This window comes from Triturus cristatus, chromosome 6, assembly GCF_964204655.1.
Source record: "Triturus cristatus chromosome 6, aTriCri1.1, whole genome shotgun sequence".
Taxonomy (NCBI): Eukaryota; Metazoa; Chordata; class Amphibia; order Caudata; family Salamandridae; genus Triturus; species Triturus cristatus.
In genome coordinates this window covers 343,114,682-343,141,057 of record NC_140589.1, presented here as the reverse complement: position 1 = coordinate 343,141,057, position 26,376 = coordinate 343,114,682, and the positions used below count along the sequence as shown (strand labels likewise).

Below are 26,376 nucleotides of genomic sequence, written 5' to 3'. Positions count from 1 at the left end.
TGGCAGCATTGGAGTGGGTTAAACATGCAACTGAGCTGTGCTCAACTCATCAGAATATCATTCAAACTTATTCCCATCAACAATCTCCAACAAAAGATAACGTCGCCAATTCTACTAGCATCACAGTGGCCGAGGTAACTACCCTGATCAAAAAAGTGAGGTCAGATGGCGCTCCAGGACCCAATGGAGTTCCCACATCTGTGTTCAACGCTTCGCAGGAATTCTGGGCAGAACAGTTAACAACACTTTTTAAGCATACCTTCGCCACTTCTACTGTTCCATCATCATGGAAAGGCTCAATACTTTCCACAATTTATAAAAAAGGGGACAGCCCAAAACCCGAAAATTACCGGCTTATTGCTTTATTAGATGTTGAGGCGAAAGCATATGCCAGAATTCTTTTGAAAGAACTGGAAGCCTGGGCAACAGATAATAATATTCTTCCCCTTTTTCAAACAGGATTTAGGGCCTGTCTGTCTAACCGCGCTACCCAGCCATCTCAGTTACCACTTTTCTGCCGTTTTGTGGACTATACTGCAGCTTTTGATCGGGTCGATCGTGGGAAGCTGTGGAAAAAACTGCATTCTTGGGGAATTCCCCAACAGCTACTAAAGGCCATAATTTCTCTATATCAGGGGACCTGGGTCCGTATTAAAATCAGCCAAACATCAGTCACCGCCATGGTACCAACCAACAACGGTCTAAAACAAGGGTGCATACTTGCCCCTATACTTTTTATTCTGTACACAGCTGACCTGGGGAAAGCGCTGGAGGGGGCAAGTCTACTGCCTCCAAGACTGGGGAATAAGCGGCTTCAAATCCTCCAGTATGCGGACGACATCGTAATAATGGACCACACGAGAACCGGCTTACCGGACGCCCTAAAAGCTTTGCACGGATAAACCAACAGAATAAACTCCTGGTGAATCTGGAGAAGACCAGGATACTTGTATTCGGGAAGTACCCACGAAAGAAGACCACACATTGGCGACTTGGGGCCCTGCAAATCAAAACAAGTATGAGCTCCAACTATTTAGGCTTCTGGCTATTGGAAGGGGCAAAACCTACAGCCACCTGAAACATCTGAGAAGGAAAGCGGCAGGCATCATTTTTTCCTTAAAAAGCCTTAACCAGCGACTTCACAGTCCAACTGCTTAACCCATTTTGAATGTTCTTAAGGCAAAATTAGTGCCCTCTCTTAACTATGGCCATATCGTTTTCCCCAGTGCCTTCAATAAGTTCCTCGCGAACCATCAAATTTTGTCTTATAAAAAGGTCCTAGCTCTCCCTAGACAGGCCAGGAGAGCAAGAGTAAGGCTGGAGTTGGGTCTCACCAGTCCGGACATTACTTGTTCAGGTGATTTATTAAAATACTATATCAGGACTACGAGAGCTCCAGAATTGTCATTAAAAAGACAAATTAAAACACTCTTCGAAGAGGAGGGTTCCCCATGGCAGGTGCACTTGGCAGCAGCCAATAGATTACTGGACATTGACGTCCAAAATCTGCACAACCCTGCCATCCCAATAATAGCCTGGAGGAACACAGTGAATACTCAGGCAAAGAGAATATCTTTTGAAAGGGACCTGGAAAGCCTGTATCACCAATTCAGTCTTTCCTCACTGGACTCCTCATATATCATGGGAAAATCACAGCCCTACCTTGAGCAAGCTTTGACAGTCATGGCTCGAGGAAGAATCACCTACATGAGACTTCTCGCTATCCCAATCACGGATTTTAACTCAACGTGGGCCCGGCAGGACAATTCAGTGGCTTGCCGACTCTGCAACTACCACCGTGAATCTTGGCTCCATCTGTTGTGCTGCTGCCCAAAGTTAGTCAGTGAGCGGCAGCGCTTGGTTCTCCCCATCTGTAGGTTGCTTGGCCTACAAAGTTGCAGGGAAGTTTCAGACCTGTGCTTCTCCGCTAAAACATCTCAAATTGCGGACCGACTAGGGAAATTCACAGACGCAATCCGAGCCACACTGAAACTGAAAACTGAGTTATAAAAGCATTCAGTCGGCTATTAAGCAAGAGAGACTATGATAAAACTTTTTCTCAAGTCCCATGTACAGCACCTTACTGCTAGATAGGACAATAGTTCAAGTAATAGTCCTTCTTACTATTTTAATAGTTTTAAATGTCTTTTCATTCTTATCTAACTGTGTGAGATTTTAAACAAGCTTTTGTTCATTGATAGAATATTGCAACAATTTTAATTAATTGAACAATAAGGATTCATTTCATTTAAAGAAAATGGCTAAATGGGTTTAGGAAATCATAAAGAATCATTATTTGGAAGGGACATGTTTAGGGTGTCCCTTCCAAACAGCAATTCTTTACAGTATGTATTAATGTTAAAATAGTCCCAAAGCAAGACTAGTTCTGGCTATATACAGCGTCACAGGTGCCAGTTCCATAAGGTAATAGTGGTCTGCACTCACCCTCTAATGGTCAAACTACTCCCAAACCATAAATACATTAAAACAGAAAACCACTCAAAAGGGAGTGCCTCAAGATTCCAACAATTATACTGTAGAGCTTGTTCTCTTTGTTTCCGCTCTCCTCCTTCACAGAAGTACACATAGGTCAATGGTGTCAATATAAATGTACACTTCTCCAATATCAATATAACATGGGAGCCATGGTATGAAGTCTCAAAACAATTCTCTATATTATTCTTCAATATATCAGCCCGGCCAACGGGTTCCGTCCTCCGAGAGGACTTCATCAGGGTTAATGTATTTCTTTACAGCAATGTCACATCGAAGTCTAAGTGTAAAATTGATCAGTTTTCTCTGAAATTCTTGGAACAATCGTATTGCTTCTATACTGTTGTAGGGAAATATCAGGTGACCATATATAAATATCACAGCTTAATATCCACACCCCATTTGGTTCTGTAAGCTCAGACTGGATAATATGACACGCCACTGACCATCTTTTTTTTTAAACACATTGCATTTTCCTGGGTTGCAATGTTAAAAAATGCTTTATTTAAAACTAATCATAGACATGGTAGTTTGCTGACCCCAGCAGGCCACCATCCCTGTGATGGCTGTCATTCCTAATGAGTCGCAAATTCTAAACTACCTCATTATTATTCAAGAGGTAGGTCGATTTGAAACCCACTAGGAATCGGTTATTTAAAAATATAACTTTCATACATTATGAATAGGGACTACCAAATAGCAATTCAGATAAAAACACTATCTGGAAATTGGTATTATAATTCTTAGTACATCTGACATCTAGTGCTAGGCATGTTTCTCTATAACATATCCTAAGAATGTTTGTAAATGTTTAGTACATTCTGCCTTTAAAAACATCTCACTTCATAACTAAAAACACATGCTTATTGGTTAGAATAATAGAATGCTAGGATATTACATGAAAATGTGCTTGATGTGAGAAAGAAGAAGATGACGACCATTATGGAATGGATTTGTTTGAAATTCCACTGCATTTTTCCTCTGGACTTATGTCATAACTAGTAAAAACAACAAAAAACAAATATGAAAGAACACTAATTGATAAAGACCCTGCTATATGTTTTGAATACCTTCGTCAGGATGGTCTTGCCATAGTTTTTAGTGCTGGTTAAGCCGGTGTTCAGAAAGATCGGTTTCCTTGTTTTTTCACTTTCATAAGCTGCAAAAGAATAGCAAAGCATTTCTAACTATACAGGGAATGTGAACTCAATTACTTTAATTTACAAAAGTTGGTATAGTTATGTTGCATCACATGATCACTGCAAAACATGTATCAAGCCTGTCCTTTCTAACATAATATTAAAAATAACCAGAACAGGTCAGAAGAGCACAAGGGTGAAACAAGTAAGACAAAGTTCATGATGAAACACTTCTGACTACACCAGTGGAGCCTTCCAAGCAGAAGAAAATATGGGACTTTATTGAGAAGCGAAGGTGAATATGTTATCCAATTCCTTGTAGTGAATCTCTTTTCAGTAACTTGTGCCTTCTAAATAGCGTGATGAAAAATAGAAAATGTAATTCACAACTGTGCTTCTTGTTAGCATTATAGAAGAGGTATGCCAACGTAATATATAGAATTTGTCTAAAGGATAACCAACATTTGCCAGGGTTGCTTTGGGTTTTCAGTCTGACCCCGGCAGGAGCCGGAGCATCGTACAGCGTAATAAAACAAGCATTGAAAAGTTAGTCACCGAGATCCTGCACCGACCTTCCCATTACATTGTTTTGATTTTGGCATTTTTATCCAATATAAAATAATAAAATCTTTAGTAATTAGAATATTTTTGGGATGTGCAATTGTTTGTGTATTTTTTGTGAATTACTGTTTTAATGTTTGAAATTTAAATCGTACAAATTGTTTGGGGGTCTCCGGCTTCCAGTGGTGACTCAATGGGGTCTACAGGAGTCAAAAGTTTGGGAACCAATGATGTAGAAGATTGCCTCATCATGAAGAGGTGTAAGTGTATTACTGAAAGTTTGCTCAAGAACAGATATAGCCCAATTGCAGAAAATTACCCAATCCACTTTTTTGCTACCAGTTCTAATAGCAAAATGGTACTGGGAGTTGGAATCAGAAAAATGTGGGAACTGATCGACAGGGGGTATGGCCCCATGCAAATGTGTTCACCCCTCTCATTGAACATCTAGGGGTATCATCACCTCAAAGAAACTCTTTGCCAGTTAACACCACTCAGGAAATCAGACTGCTCCTTAATGGATCGCAACCACCACTAGAATCTGCACTGATCACTTGATAGCTAAAGGCAAATCTGCAATATGATCAATGTTAGTGGATTAATATCCCAAGAGATATTAATCATATTTCAAATTTACTCCCAAATAGAAATGTATGCTGATATTATCAGAATGCACCAATAGAATGTTTAAGATACTCATAAAAGACTTGAGTTTTGCCTTATTGGTACTATTCCAGCATCAGTGCAGTTCGGTGCAGGTGAAGAGATGTACTCAATTAGCATCAGAAAATCTTGTGTTATAGAGCCTGAGTTCCAACAATCTCTCCAACGTTAATCATCAGCTGAAATGTTTTGCGCTAATGTGCACTATCATTTCTGCAAATGTAAAATCAAACAAAGTACAGACTATGTGGATTCTACAAGTGTGATAACAGCATTTGCTGTATTTTGTGCAACTGATAAGATACAAAACTTAGTTTAATGAGTTCAATAAATTTCCATTCCGTTCAAACAAACTTTATTTCGGTCGATGTAGACCATAAAAAGTACAAAAGTAAAAACAGTTTGCACAGATAAAAACAGATAACAGACCCGTTGACACATAAATAGGTACTCATATTGCAAATTTAGCAGCATTAAAATACATCATAGTAATCACAGGGGGTAGATTCGAGGAGTTCATACCTTCACCCCATCCTCAACCAGCTACCATGTCTGTTTCCCTGTGTGGAGCAACTAGGGCCATAAGCGAGTGCACATACAATTTTGTCCAGATAAAATCTCAATTCATCATTAAACTTGATTATTAAAACATTGGAGGGGATTAAAAATAAGTTAAGACATTTTTTAAAAGGATGCATGCACTATGGGCATTTAATGTGCGCAGTGGCGAGTTAACCAACATCCTACGATTAAGCCACATTGATTTTAAAAATCAGGATACAGCAAAGACAACAGGTGCTTGGGTGTCATACTTCAGGACTCTAAATGCCACTACATAATGAATGCATAAACCCTAAATTCCTGCAGAGTTGGATGAGCCAGCGCTGTCTGGCTAGTTTATAGCCAGGACAGAAGAAGAAAAACATGAAGCTCTGACTCTTCCACACAATTGCAGGCGGGGCACCCGAGGGGTGTGACTTATTGTTTAAATCTCTTTATTGAAATTTCCAACATATAGCATCATACAAAATGAAAGGAAGGGACACAGGGAATCTTAGGTTGAGACACTATGCCATTGATATCGTTAAATATATGTCCTGGAAGTGTCAGGCGAAATCCGCCGGTATAGCTGCGGGTGCTTGGGAGGGTAGGGAAACCTACCTAAATTAAAGGAAAAATGACAGCAATACAAAACATAACAAACCCCCTTCAGGCCCAGCTGGTTTGGGGGAGGAGTTTCTGTAAATTTTTGCCATTCCCCCTACAGTCTGTGCTAGCTTAAGGCTTGCTTTGGCCAATTGGGAGCCCCACTCAAACGTTTCAGACACAGTAACACCTAGGTAGTCAAAAACTAAGACCCTCTCAAGCAAAGTACCATTAAGGATTCGGGCAGGATATGTTAAGTGGGTTGAAGACCATAAATTTGGTCTTCAGTGTGTTGATCTCCAACCCGTTATTTTTGCAGAAAATAGCGAAGCTATCAAGAACCCTCTGGATGCCCATGGGCGACTTTGATAATAACAGTGTGTCGTTCGCGAACATCACCTTGATACGTGCCAGCTTTGGGGCATCATGGTCCTTTACCTCATTAAGTTGGGCAACCAGAGTGTTGATGAAAAGGCAGAACAGGGTTGGGGCGAGTACGCCTTACTCCTCTATTAACTGGGAAACGGGACGTTAGTTCACCACATTTCCCATACCTCATTTGGGCAAAGTTGCCCTCAGGCATTCTCATGAGCAGACTCAAGAGGTAGAGGGGGCCTCCCCAGGTCTCTAAGTACATCTCACAGTTTGGCTCTGGGGATCAAATAAAAAGCAGTCTTCAGATCTACATATATTAAATAGAGATTGCCACCCTCTAATGACACCGTTTTCCAGTATAGGAGATGGAGTCTAAAAATTTGGTTGATGGTGGAGATGTATTTTCTGAATCCGGCTTGATTTGGGCTCAGAATTTCATGCTCCTCCATCCACATATGGAGGCGATCGAGGAGGACCCGTGCAAACAGCTCTGGGTAACATCGATCAAGCCGATAGGCCTATAGTTTGTGGGCCAAAAGGGTGAGCCCTTTTTAAAAACTGGAAAAATTTCTGCCCCAGCCCATGTTTCCGGGATCACCATACCTCTCATAATTGCATAAAATATTTCCCATAAGTAGGGTCTCCATATTTTTTGGTTCTGCCCGAAAGAGGTCCCCCGGTATCTTATCCAATCCCGGAGTTTTGCTGAGGGGAAGCTTTCATGTAGCGTTTAAAACTTCTGTCAGGGTAATCCTGGGAGCCTCTTCGTGGATGGTCCCTAGGGGTATTGAGGATGTTTCACCAATTGGGCCTACAGCTTCCTCTGTAGTGTAAAGAGCCTGGAAGTGAGTCTTCCATACGACCGCTGAAATGGTTGGCTCTATAGCTGACTTCCCTTCACTGCTGTCTGTGCAGACTATTGACCAGAACGCCTTCATGTCCCTGTTAGATAGGGCAGTTTTGAGGGCATCCCTGCTTTCTAATTCCCAGCTCTTCTTTGCTTGTTGGATGTTATCTCTTATGAGCACCCTCAATTGTTTAGATAAGTACCTATCCTTGGTTTTGATGGCATCTAGCAGTGCTCGCTTAGCTTTTTGGCAGGTGTCATTAAACCAGGATTGTTTGGCCCCCATTTTCGCCTTAGGGGATACCCTGGGATAGAATATATTGGCGAGATTGGATGTCAGTTCATCATGCAATGCCGCTCTTATATCAGTGTTTGGAAGAGAGCCCACTGTGGTAACGGCCACCTCCATTTCTGATAGGGACGTAATGATTAAAGAATTAAGTATGGTCAGCTTGTCGGATGACTGCTCGATTGCCCCCACCGTATTCTTTTTCTATTGTTTGAGAGTGTTAGACTATTAACCAAGGAGGTACCGCTAACCATGGCATTTTCAAAATCCGCCAGCTCCAGCTCCATGGTCAAGGCGTTGTGATCGCTGTCCTATTGCGACAGGACAGCGAAATCAGCAACCCTTTGCTATAACCTAGTCTCCACTAAAATATAGTCCAGCAGGGAGGATTGGCCTGTTCTATTAAAAATTAACTTCCCTGGTCTGCCTGATTTGGTACGGCCATTACACGCTCTCAAGGAGTGGGTCAGTGTGACTGAGTTGATCTGGAGTGCCAGCAGGGTCCAAGCCTTAATCGGAGGAATTTGAGGGTCGAGGATTAGCCAATGCAGATCCTCCTTGCTAGGAATTGTATCAGTGGGATCAGCAAGGGGCTCAAATTGGCAGTTAAAATCGCCCCCAATAATCAACCACATATTCGTGGGGAAAGAAGTAATGAAGGTGTTCAATTGATCGAAGGTCAAGGATTCGCGGCTGAGGCTTACAGGTTGCGAATAGAGATTAATAAAAGCTATTTTTTTTTTTTTTTGTAAAAGATTTTTATTGTTTTCCGCAAAACGGTACAGTACAGTTAGTGAAGATAGCAAAATCGTTGCCCAGCATTCACCAGCATCACCCACCCCTCCCACAGTGCGCCCGCCCAAGGCCTCAATTCCAACTTCCATGCCCCAGTCATTTGCCCCCGAGACCCTCTCCTTAGTCAGTGTCTGTGGCTTCATCGTCCTGTGTCGGCGGTGGTTCACATATGCCCCCTCTGTACTTGTTCCACGCCCCCCACACTTTATTCCATTTTTGTGGACACCCCCGCCCAATGAACACCGATCTCTCGGCCAACATAGCCCTATCCATGTCCCGTCCCCACACTGACAGCAACGGTGCCTCTCCCGTACCCCATTTCTGAGCTATGTTCCGCTTAGCCAGTACCATCCCCAGCGTGGCCCAGCCCTGAACCTGGCGATTAAGGTCATTGGGTTCCCACACGTTCAGTAGACATCGCCTGGGCTCCGGCACCAGCGACACTCCCCCCGACTGGGACAGCGTCCGCATAATAAAAGCTATTTTCAATTTGGAAGAGAAAGTAAGTACAACACACTGGATATCATTGGACTGGGGGTTCACTTTTTCCACTGTACAGCCTAAATGTGAGGCGACCCAAATACAGAAGCCCCCAGATGGTCTGCCTCTTCCCCCCCGATATGACGGGTGCATTGAATGTTGCATACCGCGCCCTTTCAATGTCATCCCTAGCCCATGTTTCCTGAAACATGAACACTTCATATTTCTCCACAAAAAGCCCCCAGTCTGGGCAGTGCAATTTGCTTTTTATACCGGCAATGTTCCAGGATAAAACTCTCAGCTTGTTGTCTGGGTTACAGTTGTCAAAAGGGGCATTGAGCATATGAGTGTTAAGAAATTGGATATCCTCCGGGCCAGGGGAACAACTTCTGCTACTTATATAGGGACACCTTCCCTAGGTAAACTAATGATCGGGGGCAGCAGGTGTGTCCCAATTGCACCAGAGGCAATCAGCTGCGTTTCAGTTTGCAGGTCTATTAGGACTGCCCCAGCCCTGTGGCAAGTGGTCTGCTTCGGCTTACCTCTGCTGGACAACCCCAAGTCCCTTCCAGACCGAGCACATGGGTCCGGGAAGTGACCCCCCTGTAATTGCGTGTCAATCCACCTCTTCTAGGCCCCAAATCTATTTGTTACTGGTATGTTAAATAACAAGGGTCTCGGGTGGACCCGCTTTTTGTTGTTTAGAGTGGCCTTCTACCTGGATTGTAGTGTTATGAGCCCTGGGTTGGGTATGACAGTGGGAGTAGAAGTAGTTCAGTGGATAGGCCCTAACCCCTGTAGGTGGTTCCTGGGGGCAAGGATTCTGGGTTACTAGGGTGTAGACAGTAAGGGGAAACTGATATCTACACAATCCCCTTGCATTCTTTTTTGTCTCTTGCCCACCCAGCCAACTCTGTGAACCATTAAGATCCTCCCTGTCATAAGGGAACTGCCTGTACCTAGCCAGCCAGAAAAGGCATTTGTTCCTGAGGTCCAGTTGTGTTTTCCTCTGCCCATTATTGATTTCTGGTACTCCTGTCAATATAATGACATACAGAGGGGAGGCTGGGGGTAAATTTATAGTGGGCAGAATCGCTGCTTCAGGCCTTCGCGCTGTGCCCTCCTCGGCACCCACCCCTTGCCGGGTTTCCCTGGACCCTATTTGAGTGGGGCTATTTTTATGCAAATACCTCTTATGGGATACGGAGTTGTTATTTCCATTCTCATTATTAGAGCTTCTAGGACCAGTGGCATTACTAAAGTCTTGGGTCTGCTGGATACCTGGCTTTCTGTGGGGGTCAAGATGGGTTTGGCTGTCTGGTTGCTATGGCCATCTACCCTGCTGGAATCCAGCAACGTTTTAGGGGCTGCATCGCTCAGTGCACCGGACTTGTCTGGGGGAGTCGGACCTGCACTATCTGTCTGGCAGCTACTGTCTTTCTCCCTCCCTAGCACTTGGGTATAATTGACACTAGTGTTTGCTTGCCTGCTGTGCCCCGTTGTTACCCCTTTGTCCATGCGATCTAGTAGCTGAGCAAGTTCTTCCTTCACGATGGCCCTCAGTTGGCTCTGTATGTTTGCTTGCCTGCTGTGCCCCGTTGTTACCCCTTTGTCCATGCGATCTAGTAGCTGAGCAAGTTCTTCCTTCACGATGGCCCTCAGTTGGCTCTGTAGGTCCGCTAACAGATTCCGCACCCAAGGTAGGCAGTCTGTGTCAGTTCGAGGGTTGGTGAGGTGTCCTGCTATTCTCTCTGAGTTAACTGGTTCATCGATATTGGGTGCTCGATAATTTTCTTTCTTTTGGCTCCTGCCCCACTAGCTGGTTTAAGCTTCCCTTTGGGTTACTTGTGACAGTACCACCTTTGCAAGTTACTGGCTTCGGTGGAGCTTCTTGACAAGGGGATGGGAAGTACTCTGTTGTCCTGGATGTAGGCACAGGAATGACAGCTTGGGAGGTGGATACCTCAGACAGTGGGCAAAAGATGTCTGGGGTTAGTGACAAGTGCCTCTCTGTCAGCTCTATTTCGGTGTTTACCACACCTATGGCCCTCTGAAGCATCCTATCAATTGAGGTTGGTGGCATTGGGGGGAGGGGGGGTAACTTGGGGACAAAGTGGTTGTTTGGCTGTGCATGTACGCTTTCCCATTGTTAGGCTCTGGCAGTACCAAGATACAAACTCCCCACTAGGAACAGCCAGGTAACACCTAGGTGTGGTTAAAACAAATATGAGCTATAAGAACAAGAGCGGGGAGCCACAATATTATCAATGAGCACAATTAGCAAGGACAAAGGAAATGAAAAAGAGTTGGTTGGCCAATAATCAAGATAAAAAGGTATCTCAGGTACTTTCCAGTCTGGTACAGTACAAAAATCGCTCTCACTGTTGATCAAGTAAATCAAGGGTGCACACTTTCCTGGTTCCCCTACCGGCTCCTGCCAATAGACCACTATAGTCCCTGGTGTAATTGGGCTGGTTGGTAGCAGATAGTTCAATGCAAGAAAGTGAGAGTCAAAGGGGACGATTATTAAACCCAGAAAGTCTTACCCGCAAATCAGCATTGAGAGATCGACGCCAATGGGGGTGGCCCAGCCCTGCCTCTTCCTGGAATGGACGGGCCCGCCCTTGCCTAGGGCGCGTCCCGCGCTGCAGGAGCACTCCACAAGATTTAAAGCACCTCCTGACCCGAACAGGATGACGGCAGCGGTGGCCACGAGCTGCAAAGCAGGCTTGGGGGTGTAGTCCTGGCCTCCTGGTGGGCCCTAGCATTGGCTGGTGCAAAACGGGTGTCCCGTGCTGCGGGAGCCCTCCACAAGATTTAAAGCGCCTTCTGGCGCGAACGGGATGACGGCGGCGGCAGCCATGAGCCACAAAGCAGGCTGGGGGGTGTAGTCCTGGCCCCCTCCGGTGGTCCCTGGCGTTAGCTGGTGCGAAACGGGGTTTCCCATTAAATCATCAACTGCAACACTTCTTTTTACATTTAAATCAAGACGTGTTGCTGAAAAGCAGAAAATACTTGTGTGGCATCCAACAAGATCCACCAGAGAAAGAATAAATCAGGGCAATACAAATTAGCTTGCTGACCAATCTTAACCGGGTGCTACACATATACATGAGGTAAATCACATATCACATCATGGCTGTGAAGATTGCTCATCATTTTAAGTGCTCGCTCCAGATTTCTCATCTCTCACCTGCAGGTCAAAAGAATGAATCCCAACACCACCAAGGGCACCCTTCCATTCTTTTATTACTAAGACCACGTTAGCATCTTGGACACCAAACATGGGGAGAATCTGATTCAACAGCTAAGAAAATGTTAATCATAATGAATTACTGCTTTAGATGCATTACAAAGATTTCTTAATACAAACCAGGAATTGCAGATTTTCTTGGGTGAGACCTGCCTTTTATTGGGTTTTTTTAAAGATGAAATTGTTCTAAGGGAACCATTTTTCCCATAGCATGACGATTAGAGATAATATTTACGTTTGCTGGCTTATTAAAAATACTAACCCTCATGTTAATGATCTAGGGTGCACAACTATTAACATGACCCTAATATGTAATCCATTTTGGGGCCTAACATTAAGTTCAGCAGGTAAAAAATGTCCCCCACAAGCATGGCTACGTTCCAAAGTACAGCACATACAAAAAGGCATAAACTAGCCTCCACCAATATGACCCAAGAGCAGAGTTTAATGAATACGCTTTGTGAAAAAAGGGAGACTTACAACATGTATGTTTAACTTGCAGTGACTGTAGCAGGAGAGATAGGCATCAGAAAAAGGAAAAACGAGTAAAAGAATTGAAAGGAAAAAAAATATTTCTCTGGTTATGAAGATGAGTAAACTATTTACAAGAGTTTGTGTGGGTATGTGTTGTGACATCAGACCAATTAATGAATCCCTGCAGACTAGTCATGTAAATAAAATAACATAGGAAAACATCAAATGTAATGCTCTGCAGTTCTATCAATGTATCAGTGGGTACAAGGCATGTCAGCCTTGCGCTAGGACACGTATCACCAGACAATCCATCGATGATAGCAGTTATTGCATTCACTGAAAAAACAAAGTTTACAGGGATGTTCTAGTTAGGCTCAGATTTCACTCGTACAAATCCACTGAAATTCAGCAGTTAGTTACCTGAGCGAACTATAATTTACGCCCCCGCCAAAACAATGCACTGCTTATGACTTCACATATTACATCACTCATGACATGGTCAGTGACATTACTGATGACATCTCAAATGATATCATTCAGTGAGTGTGAGCCTTTTCCAAGAGTTTATGATGGTTAAACATGTATACTAACGTACTACAAAAGTTAAATTAGTATACTAGGTGCACTAAAACTGAGTGATAATGCTTCTAACATATATTATGCGAGAAGCTGTGTGACTATGTATCCCTATGTGTATGGATGTGTGAGTGGCTGAATGAGTGTATAAGTGGGTGCATGAGTAGCTGTGCGGTGAGTGAGTTGCAGTGTGAGTGGCTGTATTTGTGAGTGAATGGGTGTATCCGTGGCTGTATGGGTGAGCGGTGGTGTGAGTGGCTCTATGGGTCGGTAAGTGCAGGGCTCGAAAAATCATAAAAATGTTAGTAGACCTACAGGCCTACTAACCTAAAAAATCTACTCAACCTAACAGTAATGTATTTGACCTCTGTCTCTAAAAGCAGAGCAAATGTGACAAGATAACAAGATTTAAAGGCATCTTTAACACTCAGTCACTTTGTGAGCAATAAAGATGCTTTTAAATCTTGTTATCTTGTCACATTTGCTTCGCTTTCAGAAACAGAGGCCAAAAGTCAGTTTGTCTTCCTACTCGCCAGAAAGGGCGAGTAGGCCCTAAAAATAGCTCGTCCTGATTTAAATCTGGCTTGCCATATCGAGCGGGTGAGTGGATTTTTCGAGCCCTGAAGTTGATGTGTAGTGACTGTATGGGTGAGTGAGTGGGTGTCTGAATGGCTGTATGAGTGAATGACTGGGTGTGTAACTGGCTGTATGGGTGAGTGAGTGGCTTTTTGAGTGGGTGTTTGGTTAAGTGAGTTGATGTATGAGGGGCTGTATGGAGGAGTGAGCAGATGTGTGAGTGCTTGTATGGATGAGTGAGTGGCTGTACTGAAGAGCTGTATTAGTGAGTGAATGGGTGTTTGAGTGACTGTAGGTAAATAAGTGGAAGTGTGAGTAGCTGTATGGATGAGTGTGTGGCTATGTGACTGGCTTCAGGGTGAGTGACTGGGTGCACAAGTGGCTTTGAGGGTGAGTGAATGGTTGTGTGAGTGGCTGTATAAGTGAGTGGGTAGGTGCGTGACTGCCTCTATGGAGAAGTGAGTTAGTGTGTGAGTACTGGTATGGGTCTGTGAATGGGTATATGAGTGGTTGTTTGGGTGTGTGAGTGGGCTTACAAGAGGTTGTTTTGGTGTGTGAGGAGCTTGTCTCTTCCTTTCTCAGAGAAGGAGAGCCACAAGATAGCTGCCCACTGACTTTGGGGTACCTGCTGTACTTTGCAAGCTCTCTCCAAAGCAGTTATCCATTTGTGGATGTCATCCCCACACTTGTAGGGAGGGACAATCTTGCTCAGGTTTCTATTATCATAGTGCCTGTCTCTATCTCTAGGAATGTTGCTGCCACCAGTGGGTTCTAACCCACTTAACTTTTGTTCTCTAGCCAGAGCAAGCTTCTCTTTGGCAAGGGCAAGTTCTTCCCTCTGAATCCTCAGATTAGCCTCCCTCATTCTGGCTGCATGCTCCTTTCTCTCAGGTGAAGTCATTCCCCTGTGAGAGGAAGCATTAGAGATGCTAGAGACATGGGAGTGGATGGATTCCCTTGAAGGGGATCTGTCCCTCCTGCTTCTCTGTGTAAGCCTACTTGTGGGTCTGTATGGGGGGACCCCATGCAAACTCCCATGTAAACTTAGGTTAGCCTGGCTAAGTCTTCCTACTAGGCCCTGGCTGTCTACCTCTCCATCTGAAGCCCCATCTGACTCCTCTGTGGTGGGTAGACCCTCCTCTGTGCCTAGGGCACCTGCCTGAGATGCCCTAAGAGCATCATACTCCTCTAGGAGTTGTCTTAACTGAAGGAGGGTAGGGTTTGCACCCTGTTTTATTCCTCTGGAGGTACACAAGTGTCTCATCTCCTGGAATGTTAAGGTATCATATCTAGAGGGGATCTTTTGCAGACCTGATCCTCCTGAGAGAGCATCTACTTGATCTCCTCTCAGAGACATGATCTAGTGAGGGTGTGGTGTGTGCACCTACCTACACTAGTTGTATCTACTAAACCTCTCTAGTAGTTGTAGTCAGGGTGTGTTACTCCCTTCAACCTACAACTACAAAGTCCAGTAGGACTTAAGTATAATAATCTATGTTATATGTACCTAGACAATATCTGTGTGATCTTTCAATTCAGTATCTCAAGATTACAATGGTATTACAACAGCAAGCTCAGATCCCAACCGCTGCTCACCAATGTGAGAAGTTGGCCTGATGTATGATGTCACTAGTTCTAGTGTACACCTTATATCAGTCCAAATACCCTTATGGTGATTGGTTGTAAAGTCAACCTTATAGACCAGCTATCCTAGTGGTAGCATGGACAAGAGCAGTCTTAGGCTAAACTCTGAATGGCATGTGAAGCCAGCTGTGATACCATATATAATCCCTTGAATACCAAATGAAAGGACACCACAACAGATATATATATAAAATAAAGTGTATTTATTCTAAGCAAACCCTCAGCACTCTTTATGAGATTAGAGGTAAGTACAACACAGTCTTATTTATGCATACATTAAGTCACACAGGTAAGTAATACAGTTAGGCCCTAGGGGCCACGCAAACCATATACTAAGTAAGTGGTATAAGAACCACTGTCACGGAAATAGAATAGGCCTAGGCCTAGGGAATCGCTGGGGCTACACTACACTAGCGTTAGTTAGGCAGTGGGAGGCCCACGGGATTCGTGTGCAGAGTGGAAACACTCACGCGTAATGCGTAAAAGTCAATAGCAATAGTACAGTTTAGAAAACGGTAGATTTAGGACACTTCCGGAGTAGCTAGGAAGTTGAGACTTGAAAACTAGACACTAGGATAGTCACTATCCTGATGAGCACCGGAGTACCCAAGTTACCTAGCCCACAGGCTGCGGGTGCATAGGGGTGAAGATGCGCCGTTTTCGTCGTCGACTCCTATGGATGCCTGAAGAAAGATGCTGACAGGCAGTCAGTGAAGAGTGTCCGGTGGATCCCAAGGCTGGGATCAAGAAGAGAAGAAACCTGCAAGCAGAAGGGACAGAGTCAAGGTCACTAGCCAGTGACCACGTGGAACCAGGAAGGAACCAGGCGATGTCGTGAAGATTGCAGGTGAAGGTGAAGCTTGTCGCTGCAGCCAGGAGGACCAGGAAGCGTCGAGGACGACCAGGACCAGGAGGCGAGCTGTCCCACGAAGGCTCTTGCTGTCGGCGGCGTCGAAGTTGGACTAGGACTCACCAAGCCTTGGCAAGCGGAACCCACGAAGAACGAAGGACTTGCTTCTGGTGCAGACCAGGAGGGTCTGGGGTGCTTCTTCTTTGCAGAGAAGCGGGAGCCAGTCTGGAGGAGCCAAACCAGCGCAGAAGATTTCAGGGTGCGTCGTCACAGAGGCCACTAGCCAGCGGGCAAGCAACCGGACAGACGCGGCAAGCAGGAAAATGCTGAAGGGCCCCACGCAGGACTCGTGGAGTGTGGGGGGCTGATCTTCGGTGCAGATGGTGCTTGGGGTTGGGGCTTCTCAATCCCCGGTGCACAACTTCGAGGGTACCTCAGAAGCTGCGCTGCAAGTTACTAGCCACTTTTTCCAGGTAGCCGGTCCCACGTCGCTCGTCGCCTCCACGGATCTCAGCTCTGCTGCAGATGTGGATGAGGGTCGGAGAAGTCTGGAAGTCAAGGCTCTGGTCGGGCTCTGCAGTCGGTTCCTCGTAGAACGGTCGCAAAGCAAAGGGTAGTCTCTTGATGGTGCCTGTTTGCACAGGGTAGCCACTCCTTGGCTACAAGGGAGATTCTTCAGTCTTCTTCTTTCGTCGAATGTCGAAGGTCCAGAGTTTCTGTTCAGTTTTGCAGGTTCAGGATAATCTAAAGTCTTGAGGCCCAACTCCCACTCTTATACTAATCTGGGGGGCTGGGATACCTGCTAGGTCACACCTTATGGGTGGGACCTGGGAGGGGGTGGTTACACCCACTTCCCTTTGTCCAGTTTCGCGCCAGAGCTGGGGCTGGAGTGCCCCAGCGCCGGTTTGAACTGGACTATGCAAGGAACACCTTGTGTGCCCCAGGCATGTCTCATTCCTTTCAGCCCACCCTGCCCCAATACACTAAAGGCTGTCTGGGGAGGTGCTAGCACCTCCCCAAGCAGGAAACCTATTGTCCAGGCCTCCCTGGCTGGGATCACTCCCAGCTGCAGGAGGTCAGACTTGTGTCGTGGCAGCAGCATCCATTTTGTGATGCTGAGGCTTTGGTCAGAGGCTAACAGTTGAAGTATGATTTTAACATGTCTTTCCCTCTAGAAGGGGGGAATAATATTCTCATGTCCAGAAATGGCATGGGGGTATTATTCCACAGTGTTAGACACCTTACACGACATGTTTCGATAAAGCCAAACCATAGTTACCATAACCGGCTAAGATTATAAGGCACTTTAAGAGTATATGGTAGGCTATATCATAGTACAGCTATAAGGACAAGGTTCCGAAAGCTGCAGACAGGCTCAGGTCATGCTAGAGCACCATCTCACATGTTACCAAGCACTCTGCCTCCAGGATTGTCAAGGCCTGCCATAGGAGTGACTGATAGGTACACATGTGTCTATATGTAAGTTAGGTATAGGAATACTACACCTAAGCAAGGGGTGATTACAAGACCTTGCCCCAGCTGAGTGATCAGCCAGTTGTGTCAAAATGGAAGGCCAGGCCAGGGGTGGCATAATACATGCTGCAGCCCCTGGTAGGCCTAGGGTACACCTATGCCCTGGGTACCTAGGGTACACTGTACAGGGGCCAATAAGGTGATCCTATCCAAATGGGTTATGCACCTAAAGTACATAGTATTAATTTAGAGAGAGAACAGCAGGGCTGTGGGTCTGATTAGCAGGCCCACAGCCACATCTAAGTCGAAAACCAGTAAAGCAAAAGCAAAAAGTGGGGGTGAACATAGAAAGCAGACCCTACTCTCCTACACAACCCCCCCCCCCCAAACTTAGGGACATTAAACTAACCTTGACCAGTTGAGTCTTCATGTTCTAAGTGGAAATATCTGGAGAGTCCATCTGCATTGGCATGGTCAGTCCCAGGTCTATGTTCCACTGTGAAGTCCATCCCCTGTAGGGAAATGGACCACCTAAGAAGTTTTGGATTTTCACCCTTCATCTGATTTAGCCACAAGAGGGGCTTATGGTCTGTCTGAATCTTGAAGTGAGTGCCAAACAAGTATGGCCTCAGCTTCTTCAGGGCCCAAACCACAGCAAAGGCCTCCCTCTCAATAGCTGACCAACGTTTCTCTCTAGGGGTCAGCCTTCTACTTATAAAAGCAATGGGCTGGTCTTGACCATCTACATTCAGTTGTGAAAGAACAGCTCCCACACCTAACTCAGAAGCATCTGTCTGGACAATGAACTCTTTGGAGTAGTCTGGACTTTTCAGAATAGGTGCACTGCACATGGCCTGGTTCAGGTCATCAAATGCTTTTTGACAGCTTACTGTCCACTGAACTTTCTTTGGCATCTTCTTGGAGGTCAAGTCATTAAGTGGTGTCACTATGGACCCATAATTCTTAACAAACTTTCTGTAGTACCCAGTCAGGCCCAAGAAAGCTCTGACCTGAGTCTGGGTAGTTGGAGGAGCCCAGTCCTTTATGGTCTGGATCTTGCTCTCCAGTGGTTGAACCTGACCCCCACCAACTAGGTGGCCCAGGTATACAACCTTGCTCTGCCCTATCTGGCACTTAGTGGCCTTGATAGTGAGGCCTGCCTTTTGCAGGGCCTCTAAAACATTCCTCAGGTGGACCAGGTGATCCTCCCAGGTGGAGCTAAAGACAGCAATATCATCAAGATAAGCTGCACAATAATCATCCAACCCAGTAAGGACTTGATTCACCAACCTTTGGAAAGTGGCAGGTGCATTCTTCAAACCAAAGGGCATTACCACAAATTGATAATGTCCTCCTGGGGTCGAGAAAGCAGTTTTGGCCTTTGCACTCTCAGCTAGTCTGATTTGCCAGTAGCCTGCTGTTAGGTCAAATGTGCTCAAAAACTTAGCAGCTGCCAGTCTGTCAATGAGCTCATCTGCCCTAGGTATTGGGTGGGCATCTGTCCTAGTGACAGCATTGAGACCTCTGTAATCCACGCAAAACCTCATCTCTCTCTTACCATCTTGGGTGTGAGGCTTTGGCACTAGGACTACAGGACTAGCCCAAGGGCTCTCTGAAGGTTCAATGACTCCCAGCTCCAACATCTTTTGTACCTCAACTTTTATGCAGTCCCTGACATGGTCAGGTTGCCTGTAGATTTTACTCTTCACAGGCAGACTGTCACCAGTGTCCACCTCATGGGTGCACCAGTTTGTCTGACTTGGGGTCAGAGAGAACATATGTCTGTAGGATTGCAGAACCTGTCTGCAGTCCTGTTGCTGATGGACAGTGAGGCTGTCAGAAAAGACCACACCATCAACTGAGCCATCATCAGGGTTCTGAGTCAACAGGTCTGGGAGAGGGTCACTCTCTTCCTCCTGCCCCTCATCTGTAGCCATGCATGTCTGCCCTGTCAACATATGCCTTCAATCTGTTGACATGAAGCACCCTGTGGGGGCTTCTGGGAGTCCCAAGGTCCACCAAGTAGGTGACTTCCCCCTTTTTCTCAACAATAGTGTGGGGTCCAGACCATTTGTCTTGGAGTGCTGCTGGGGCCACTGGCTCCAACACCCACACTTTCTGCCCTGGCTGGTAACCAGTCAGTACAGCCTTTTGGTCATGCCAAGCTTTTTGGAGTTCTTGGCTTGCCTCAAGGTTTTTAGAAGCCTTCTTCATATACTCTGCCATCCTGGAGCGGAGACCAAGTACATAATCCACTATGTCTAGTTTGGGTTGTCTGAGAGGTCTCTCCCATCCTTCCTTCACCAAACACAGGGGTCCTCTTACAGGATGCCCAAACAAAAGCTCAAAAGGGCTGTAGCCAACCCCCTTTTGTGGGACCTCTCTGTAAGCAAACAGAAGGCAGGGTAAAAGGATGTCCCATCTTCGCCTAAGCTTGTCTGGTAATCCTTTTATCATTCCCTTTAGGGTCTTGTTGAATCTCTCAACAAGCCCATTGCACTGTGGGTGATAGGGTGTGGTGAACTTATAGTTGACACCACACTCCTTCCACATTGCAGTCAAGTATCCTGACATAAAGTTGGTACCTCTGTCAGAAATGACCTCCTTTGGAAAGCCCACTCTGGAGAATACTCCAAGCAGGGCCCTTGCCACAACAGGAGCTGTTGTGGTCCTCAGGGGAATTGCTTCTGGGTACCTGGTGGCATGGTCCACTATCACCAGTATGAATCTGTGCCCAGATGCTGTTTGTGGGTCCATTGGTCCTACAATATCTATGCCCACTCTTTCAAAGGGGACCCCCACCACTGGTAGTGGTATGAGGGGGGCCTTTGTGGTGCCACCTGATTTGCCACTGGCTTGGCAGGTGACACAGGAGCGACAAAACTCCTTAGTATCTTCTGACATATGGGGCCAGTGAAAGTGAGGGACAAGCCTGTCCCAAGTCTTGTTCTGGCCTAAATGTCCTGCAAGGGGAATATCATGGGCCAAGGTTAGAAGGAAGCCTCTGAACTTCAGTGGTATGACCAACCTCCTGGATGCACCAGGCTTGGGGTCTCTAGCCTCTGAATACAGTAGCCCTTCATCCCAATACACTCTATGGGTACCTTGAGCATTCCCTGCAGCCTCAGCAGCAGCCAGCTGTCTGAGGGGTTCAAGAGAGGGGCAGTCTAATTGAGCCTGCCTCAGATCTGCCCTTGAAGGTCCCCCTGTCCCAAGAAACTCAACCTGATCAGGTTCAAGTTCTTCTAGGACAGTTCCTTCAGGGCTCTCAGAATCATCCTCCTGGGAGGGCTGATCCACCACCTGAGGCAGGGGGGAAGGCACAGCCTTAACCCTACTGCTCTTTCTCTTGGGTTGTGACTGGTCCATAGTTTCAGGATCCAGCACTTGTTCAGTGGTGCACTTTTTGGCCTGTGACCTGGTCACAGCAAGGACATGTGCATCTATCCCCAGCATTTCTGCATGGGTCCTATACTCCACTTCAGACCAAACTGAAGTTTCAAGATCATTGCCCAGTAAACACTCTACAGGAAGGTCTGAACTAACAACAACTTTCTTGAGGCCAGTTACCCCTCCCCAGGAGAAGTTAACAATAGCCACACTATGGGAGGTAGTGGCATTGCTAGCGTTGGTCACTAGGTAATTCTCACCTAGTATGATCTGTCCAGGGTCCACAAAAGCAGGTGTCACCATTGTGACACTAGCTCCAGTGTCCCTGTAGGCCTGAGCCATTCTTTGGTTGATAAAAGGTGTCTGTCTGTACTTGCCCAGATTACTGGGGCCTACAGTAGAGGACAAAGCTAAGTCCCCATCACAGATCAGAACAGCCTGAGTAGGTACTCTGACTAGGCCAGAATCCTCCTCAGTTCCCAGGGTTAACCCTACTACCCCCTTTTGCTGGGAACCACCACTTACAGCTGAACTAGGGGGTACAGTTGCCTTAGGGGCAATGGTGGCTGGGGGCTTATCCTTTTTGGTGCACTCACTAAACCAATGTGAGTTGGACTTACAATAGTTGCACCATGGTTTCTTTTGGCCATCTTTCTTTTTATCCTTTTTGGAACCACCCTCCCCCTGAGCCTTTTGGGGGCCTGGTGAAGACTTCTGGTCTTTTTGTTTCTGCTCATTACCCTTCTGGTCTGCCTTTTTCTGATCACCGCCCTGGTTCTGGTTTTTCTGCTTAACTCTAGTCCTGACCCATCTATCTGCCTTCTTTCCCAATTCTTGGGGAGAAGTCAGATCAGAATCAATCAGGTGTTGATGCAATAGCTGGTTTTGACAGTTGTTAAGTATTTGCTCTCTCATGATCAAATTATACAATCCTGTATAGTCCTTAACCTTACTTCCCATTAGCCAGCCTTCCAGAGCCTTAGTGGCACAATCTACAAAGTCAGTCCAGTCCTGAGTCTGTGTCTTCTGGGTATCCCTGAACAACAACCTGTATTGTTCAGTGGTTAGGCCAAACCCATCAATCAGAGCACTCTTCAGGACAGTGTAATTATCTGCATCCTCATCACTAACTGTGAGGAGCTTGTCTCTTCCTTTCTCAGAGAAGGAGAGCCACAAGATAGCTGCCCACTGACTTTGGGGTACCTGCTGTACTTTGCAAGCTCTCTCCAAAGCAGTTATCCATTTGTGGATGTCATCCCCACACTTGTAGGGAGGGACAATCTTGCTCAGGTTTCTATTATCATAGTGCCTGTCTCTATCTCTAGGAATGTTGCTGCCACCAGTGGGTTCTAACCCACTTAACTTTTGTTCTCTAGCCAGAGCAAGCTTCTCTTTGGCAAGGGCAAGTTCTTCCCTCTGAATCCTCAGATTAGCCTCCCTCATTCTGGCTGCATGCTCCTTTCTCTCAGGTGAAGTCATTCCCCTGTGAGAGGAAGCATTAGAGATGCTAGAGACATGGGAGTGGATGGATTCCCTTGAAGGGGATCTGTCCCTCCTGCTTCTCTGTGTAAGCCTACTTGTGGGTCTGTATGGGGGGACCCCACGCAAACTCCCATGTAAACTTAGGTTAGCCTGGCTAAGTCTTCCTACTAGGCCCTGGCTGTCTACCTCTCCATCTGAAGCCCCATCTGACTCCTCTGTGGTGGGTAGACCCTCCTCTGTGCCTAGGGCACCTGCCTGAGATGCCCTAAGAGCATCATACTCCTCTAGGAGTTGTCTTAACTGAAGGAGGGTAGGGTTTGCACCCTGTTTTATTCCTCTGGAGGTACACAAGTGTCTCATCTCCTGGAATGTTAAGGTATCATATCTAGAGGGGATCTTTTGCAGACCTGATCCTCCTGAGAGAGCATCTACTTGATCTCCTCTCAGAGACATGATCTAGTGAGGGTGTGGTGTGTGCACCTACCTACACTAGTTGTATCTACTAAACCTCTCTAGTAGTTGTAGTCAGGGTGTGTTACTCCCTTCAACCTACAACTACAAAGTCCAGTAGGACTTAAGTATAATAATCTATGTTATATGTACCTAGACAATATCTGTGTGATCTTTCAATTCAGTATCTCAAGATTACAATGGTATTACAACAGCAAGCTCAGATCCCAACCGCTGCTCACCAATGTGAGAAGTTGGCCTGATGTATGATGTCACTAGTTCTAGTGTACACCTTATATCAGTCCAAATACCCTTATGGTGATTGGTTGTAAAGTCAACCTTATAGACCAGCTATCCTAGTGGTAGCATGGACAAGAGCAGTCTTAGGCTAAACTCTGAATGGCATGTGAAGCCAGCTGTGATACCATATATAATCCCTTGAATACCAAATGAAAGGACACCACAACAGATATATATATATAATAAAGTGTATTTATTCTAAGCAAACCCTCAGCACTCTTTATGAGATTAGAGGTAAGTACAACACAGTCTTATTTATGCATACATTAAGTCACACAGGTAAGTAATACAGTTAGGCCCTAGGGGCCACGCAAACCATATACTAAGTAAGTGGTATAAGAACCACTGTCACGGAAATAGAATAGGCCTAGGCCTAGGGAATCGCTGGGGCTACACTACACTAGCGTTAGTTAGGCAGTGGGAGGCCCACGGGATTCGTGTGCAGAGTGGAAACACTCACGCGTAATGCGTAAAAGTCAATAGCAATAGTACAGTTTAGAAAACGGTAGATTTAAGACACTTCCGGAGTAGCTAGGAAGTTGAGACTTGAAAACTAGACACTAGGATAGTCACTATCCTGATGAGCACCGGAGTACCCAAGTTACCTAGCCCACAGGCTGCGGGTGCATAGGGGTGAAGATGCGTCGTTTTCGTCGTCGACTCCTATGGATGCCTGAAGAAAGATGCTGACAGGCAGTCAGTGAAGAGTGTCCGGTGGATCCCAAGGCTGGGATCAAGAAGAGAAGAAACCTGCAAGCAGAAGGGACAGAGTCAAGGTCACTAGCCAGTGACCACGTGGAACCAGGAAGGAACCAGGCGATGTCGTGAAGATTGCAGGTGAAGGTGAAGCTTGTCGCTGCAGCCAGGAGGACCAGGAAGCGTCGAGGACGACCAGGACCAGGAGGCGAGCTGTCCCACGAAGGCTCTTGCTGTCGGCGGCGTCGAAGTTGGACTAGGACTCACCAAGCCTTGGCAAGCGGAACCCACGAAGAACGAAGGACTTGCTTCTGGTGCAGACCAGGAGGGTCTGGGGTGCTTCTTCTTTGCAGAGAAGCGGGAGCCAGTCTGGAGGAGCCAAACCAGCGCAGAAGATTTCAGGGTGCGTCGTCACAGAGGCCACTAGCCAGCGGGCAAGCAACCGGACAGACGCGGCAAGCAGGAAAATGCTGAAGGGCCCCACGCAGGACTCGTGGAGTGTGGGGGGCTGATCTTCGGTGCAGATGGTGCTTGGGGTTGGGGCTTCTCAATCCCCGGTGCACAACTTCGAGGGTACCTCAGAAGCTGCGCTGTAAGTTACTAGCCACTTTTTCCAGGTAGCCGGTCCCACGTCGCTCGTCGCCTCCACGGATCTCAGCTCTGCTGCAGATGTGGATGAGGGTCGGAGAAGTCTGGAAGTCAAGGCTCTGGTCGGGCTCTGCAGTCGGTTCCTCGTAGAACGGTCGCAAAGCAAAGGGTAGTCTCTTGATGGTGCCTGTTTGCACAGGGTAGCCACTCCTTGGCTACAAGGGAGATTCTTCAGTCTTCTTCTTTCGTCGAATGTCGAAGGTCCAGAGTTTCTGTTCAGTTTTGCAGGTTCAGGATAATCTAAAGTCTTGAGGCCCAACTCCCACTCTTATACTAATCTGGGGGGCTGGGATACCTGCTAGGTCACGCCTTATGGGTGGGACCTGGGAGGGGGTGGTTACACCCACTTCCCTTTGTCCAGTTTCGCGCCAGAGCTAGGGCTGGAGTGCCCCAGCGCCGGTTTGAACTGGACTATGCAAGGAACACCTTGTGTGCCCCAGGCATGGCTCATTCCTTTCAGCCCACCCTGCCCCAATACACTAAAGGCTGTCTGGGGAGGTGCTAGCACCTCCCCAAGCAGGAAACCTATTGTCCAGGCCTCCCTGGCTGGGATCACTCCCAGCTGCAGGAGGTCAGACTTGTGTCGTGGCAGCAGCATCCATTTTGTGATGCTGAGGCTTTGGTCAGAGGCTAACAGTTGAAGTATGATTTTAACATGTCTTTCCCTCTAGAAGGGGGGAATAATATTCTCATGTCCAGAAATGGCATGGGGGTATTATTCCACAGTGTTAGACACCTTACACGACATGTTTCGATAAAGCCAAACCATAGTTACCATAACCGGCTAAGATTATAAGGCACTTTAAGAGTATATGGTAGGCTATATCATAGAACAGCTATAAGGACAAGGTTCCGAAAGCTGCAGACAGGCTCAGCTCATGCTAGAGCACCATCTCACATGTTACCAAGCACTCTGCCTCCAGGATTGTCAAGGCCTGCCATAGGAGTGACTGATAGGTACACATGTGTCTATATGTAAGTTAGGTATAGGAATACTACACCTAAGCAAGGGGTGATTACACGACCTTGCCCCAGCTGAGTGATCAGCCAGTTGTGTCAAAATGGAAGGCCAGGCCAGGGGTGGCATAATACATGCTGCAGCCCCTGGTAGGCCTAGGGTACACCTATGCCCTGGGTACCTAGGGTACACTGTACAGGGGCCAATAAGGTGATCCTATCCAAATGGGTTATGCACCTAAAGTACATAGTATTAATTTAGAGAGAGAACAGCAGGGCTGTGGGTCTGATTAGCAGGCCCACAGCCACATCTAAGTCGAAAACCAGTAAAGCAAAAGCAAAAAGTGGGGGTGAACATAGAAAGCAGACCCTACTCTCCTACAATTTCCCTTTAGATACACAAAGATTTCAATTTAGCAACTTACAAGCAAATCTTAAAGATACTAGATTTAATGTGATGACAAGGAAAGAATGCTTTGAGAGACACTTTTTCACAAAAGGTTCAAAATACATAGACCATAGAAGAGGTCGGAGGGACACCCTTGACAAGTCCTCCACTGGATTTGAGAACATTGCTCTATTAGTTGATTAAAACATGCAATACAGCTAAAATTACATATATTGTCTGGTCTGATTGTATACACTTTGAATCAAATTCCATATGCCTCAGTAATTCCATTTACAACTGGTTTATTTCAAAAGACGCTGTCTCTGTATTAGAAAAAAACAAACCAAAAAAATCACATTGATCACTTCATTTTTGGAAAGTGAGCAGCTACAAAATGTATGGGATGGATGAGACCGTAGAGGGGATAATAC

General features: G+C 46.2%; 1 protein-coding gene across 1 annotated transcript in view; it reads right to left on the bottom strand.

The window, feature by feature from the left end:
• ADAM17 (ADAM metallopeptidase domain 17) overlaps positions 1-26,376 on the bottom strand; it is a 597,876-nt gene that overhangs the window by 274,112 nt on the left and 297,388 nt on the right. The window contains exon 10 of the mRNA XM_085610726.1: positions 3,564-3,652. Within this exon, the coding sequence (XP_085466852.1) occupies positions 3,564-3,652 (89 nt within the window). The remainder of the gene's footprint in view (positions 1-3,563; positions 3,653-26,376) is intronic.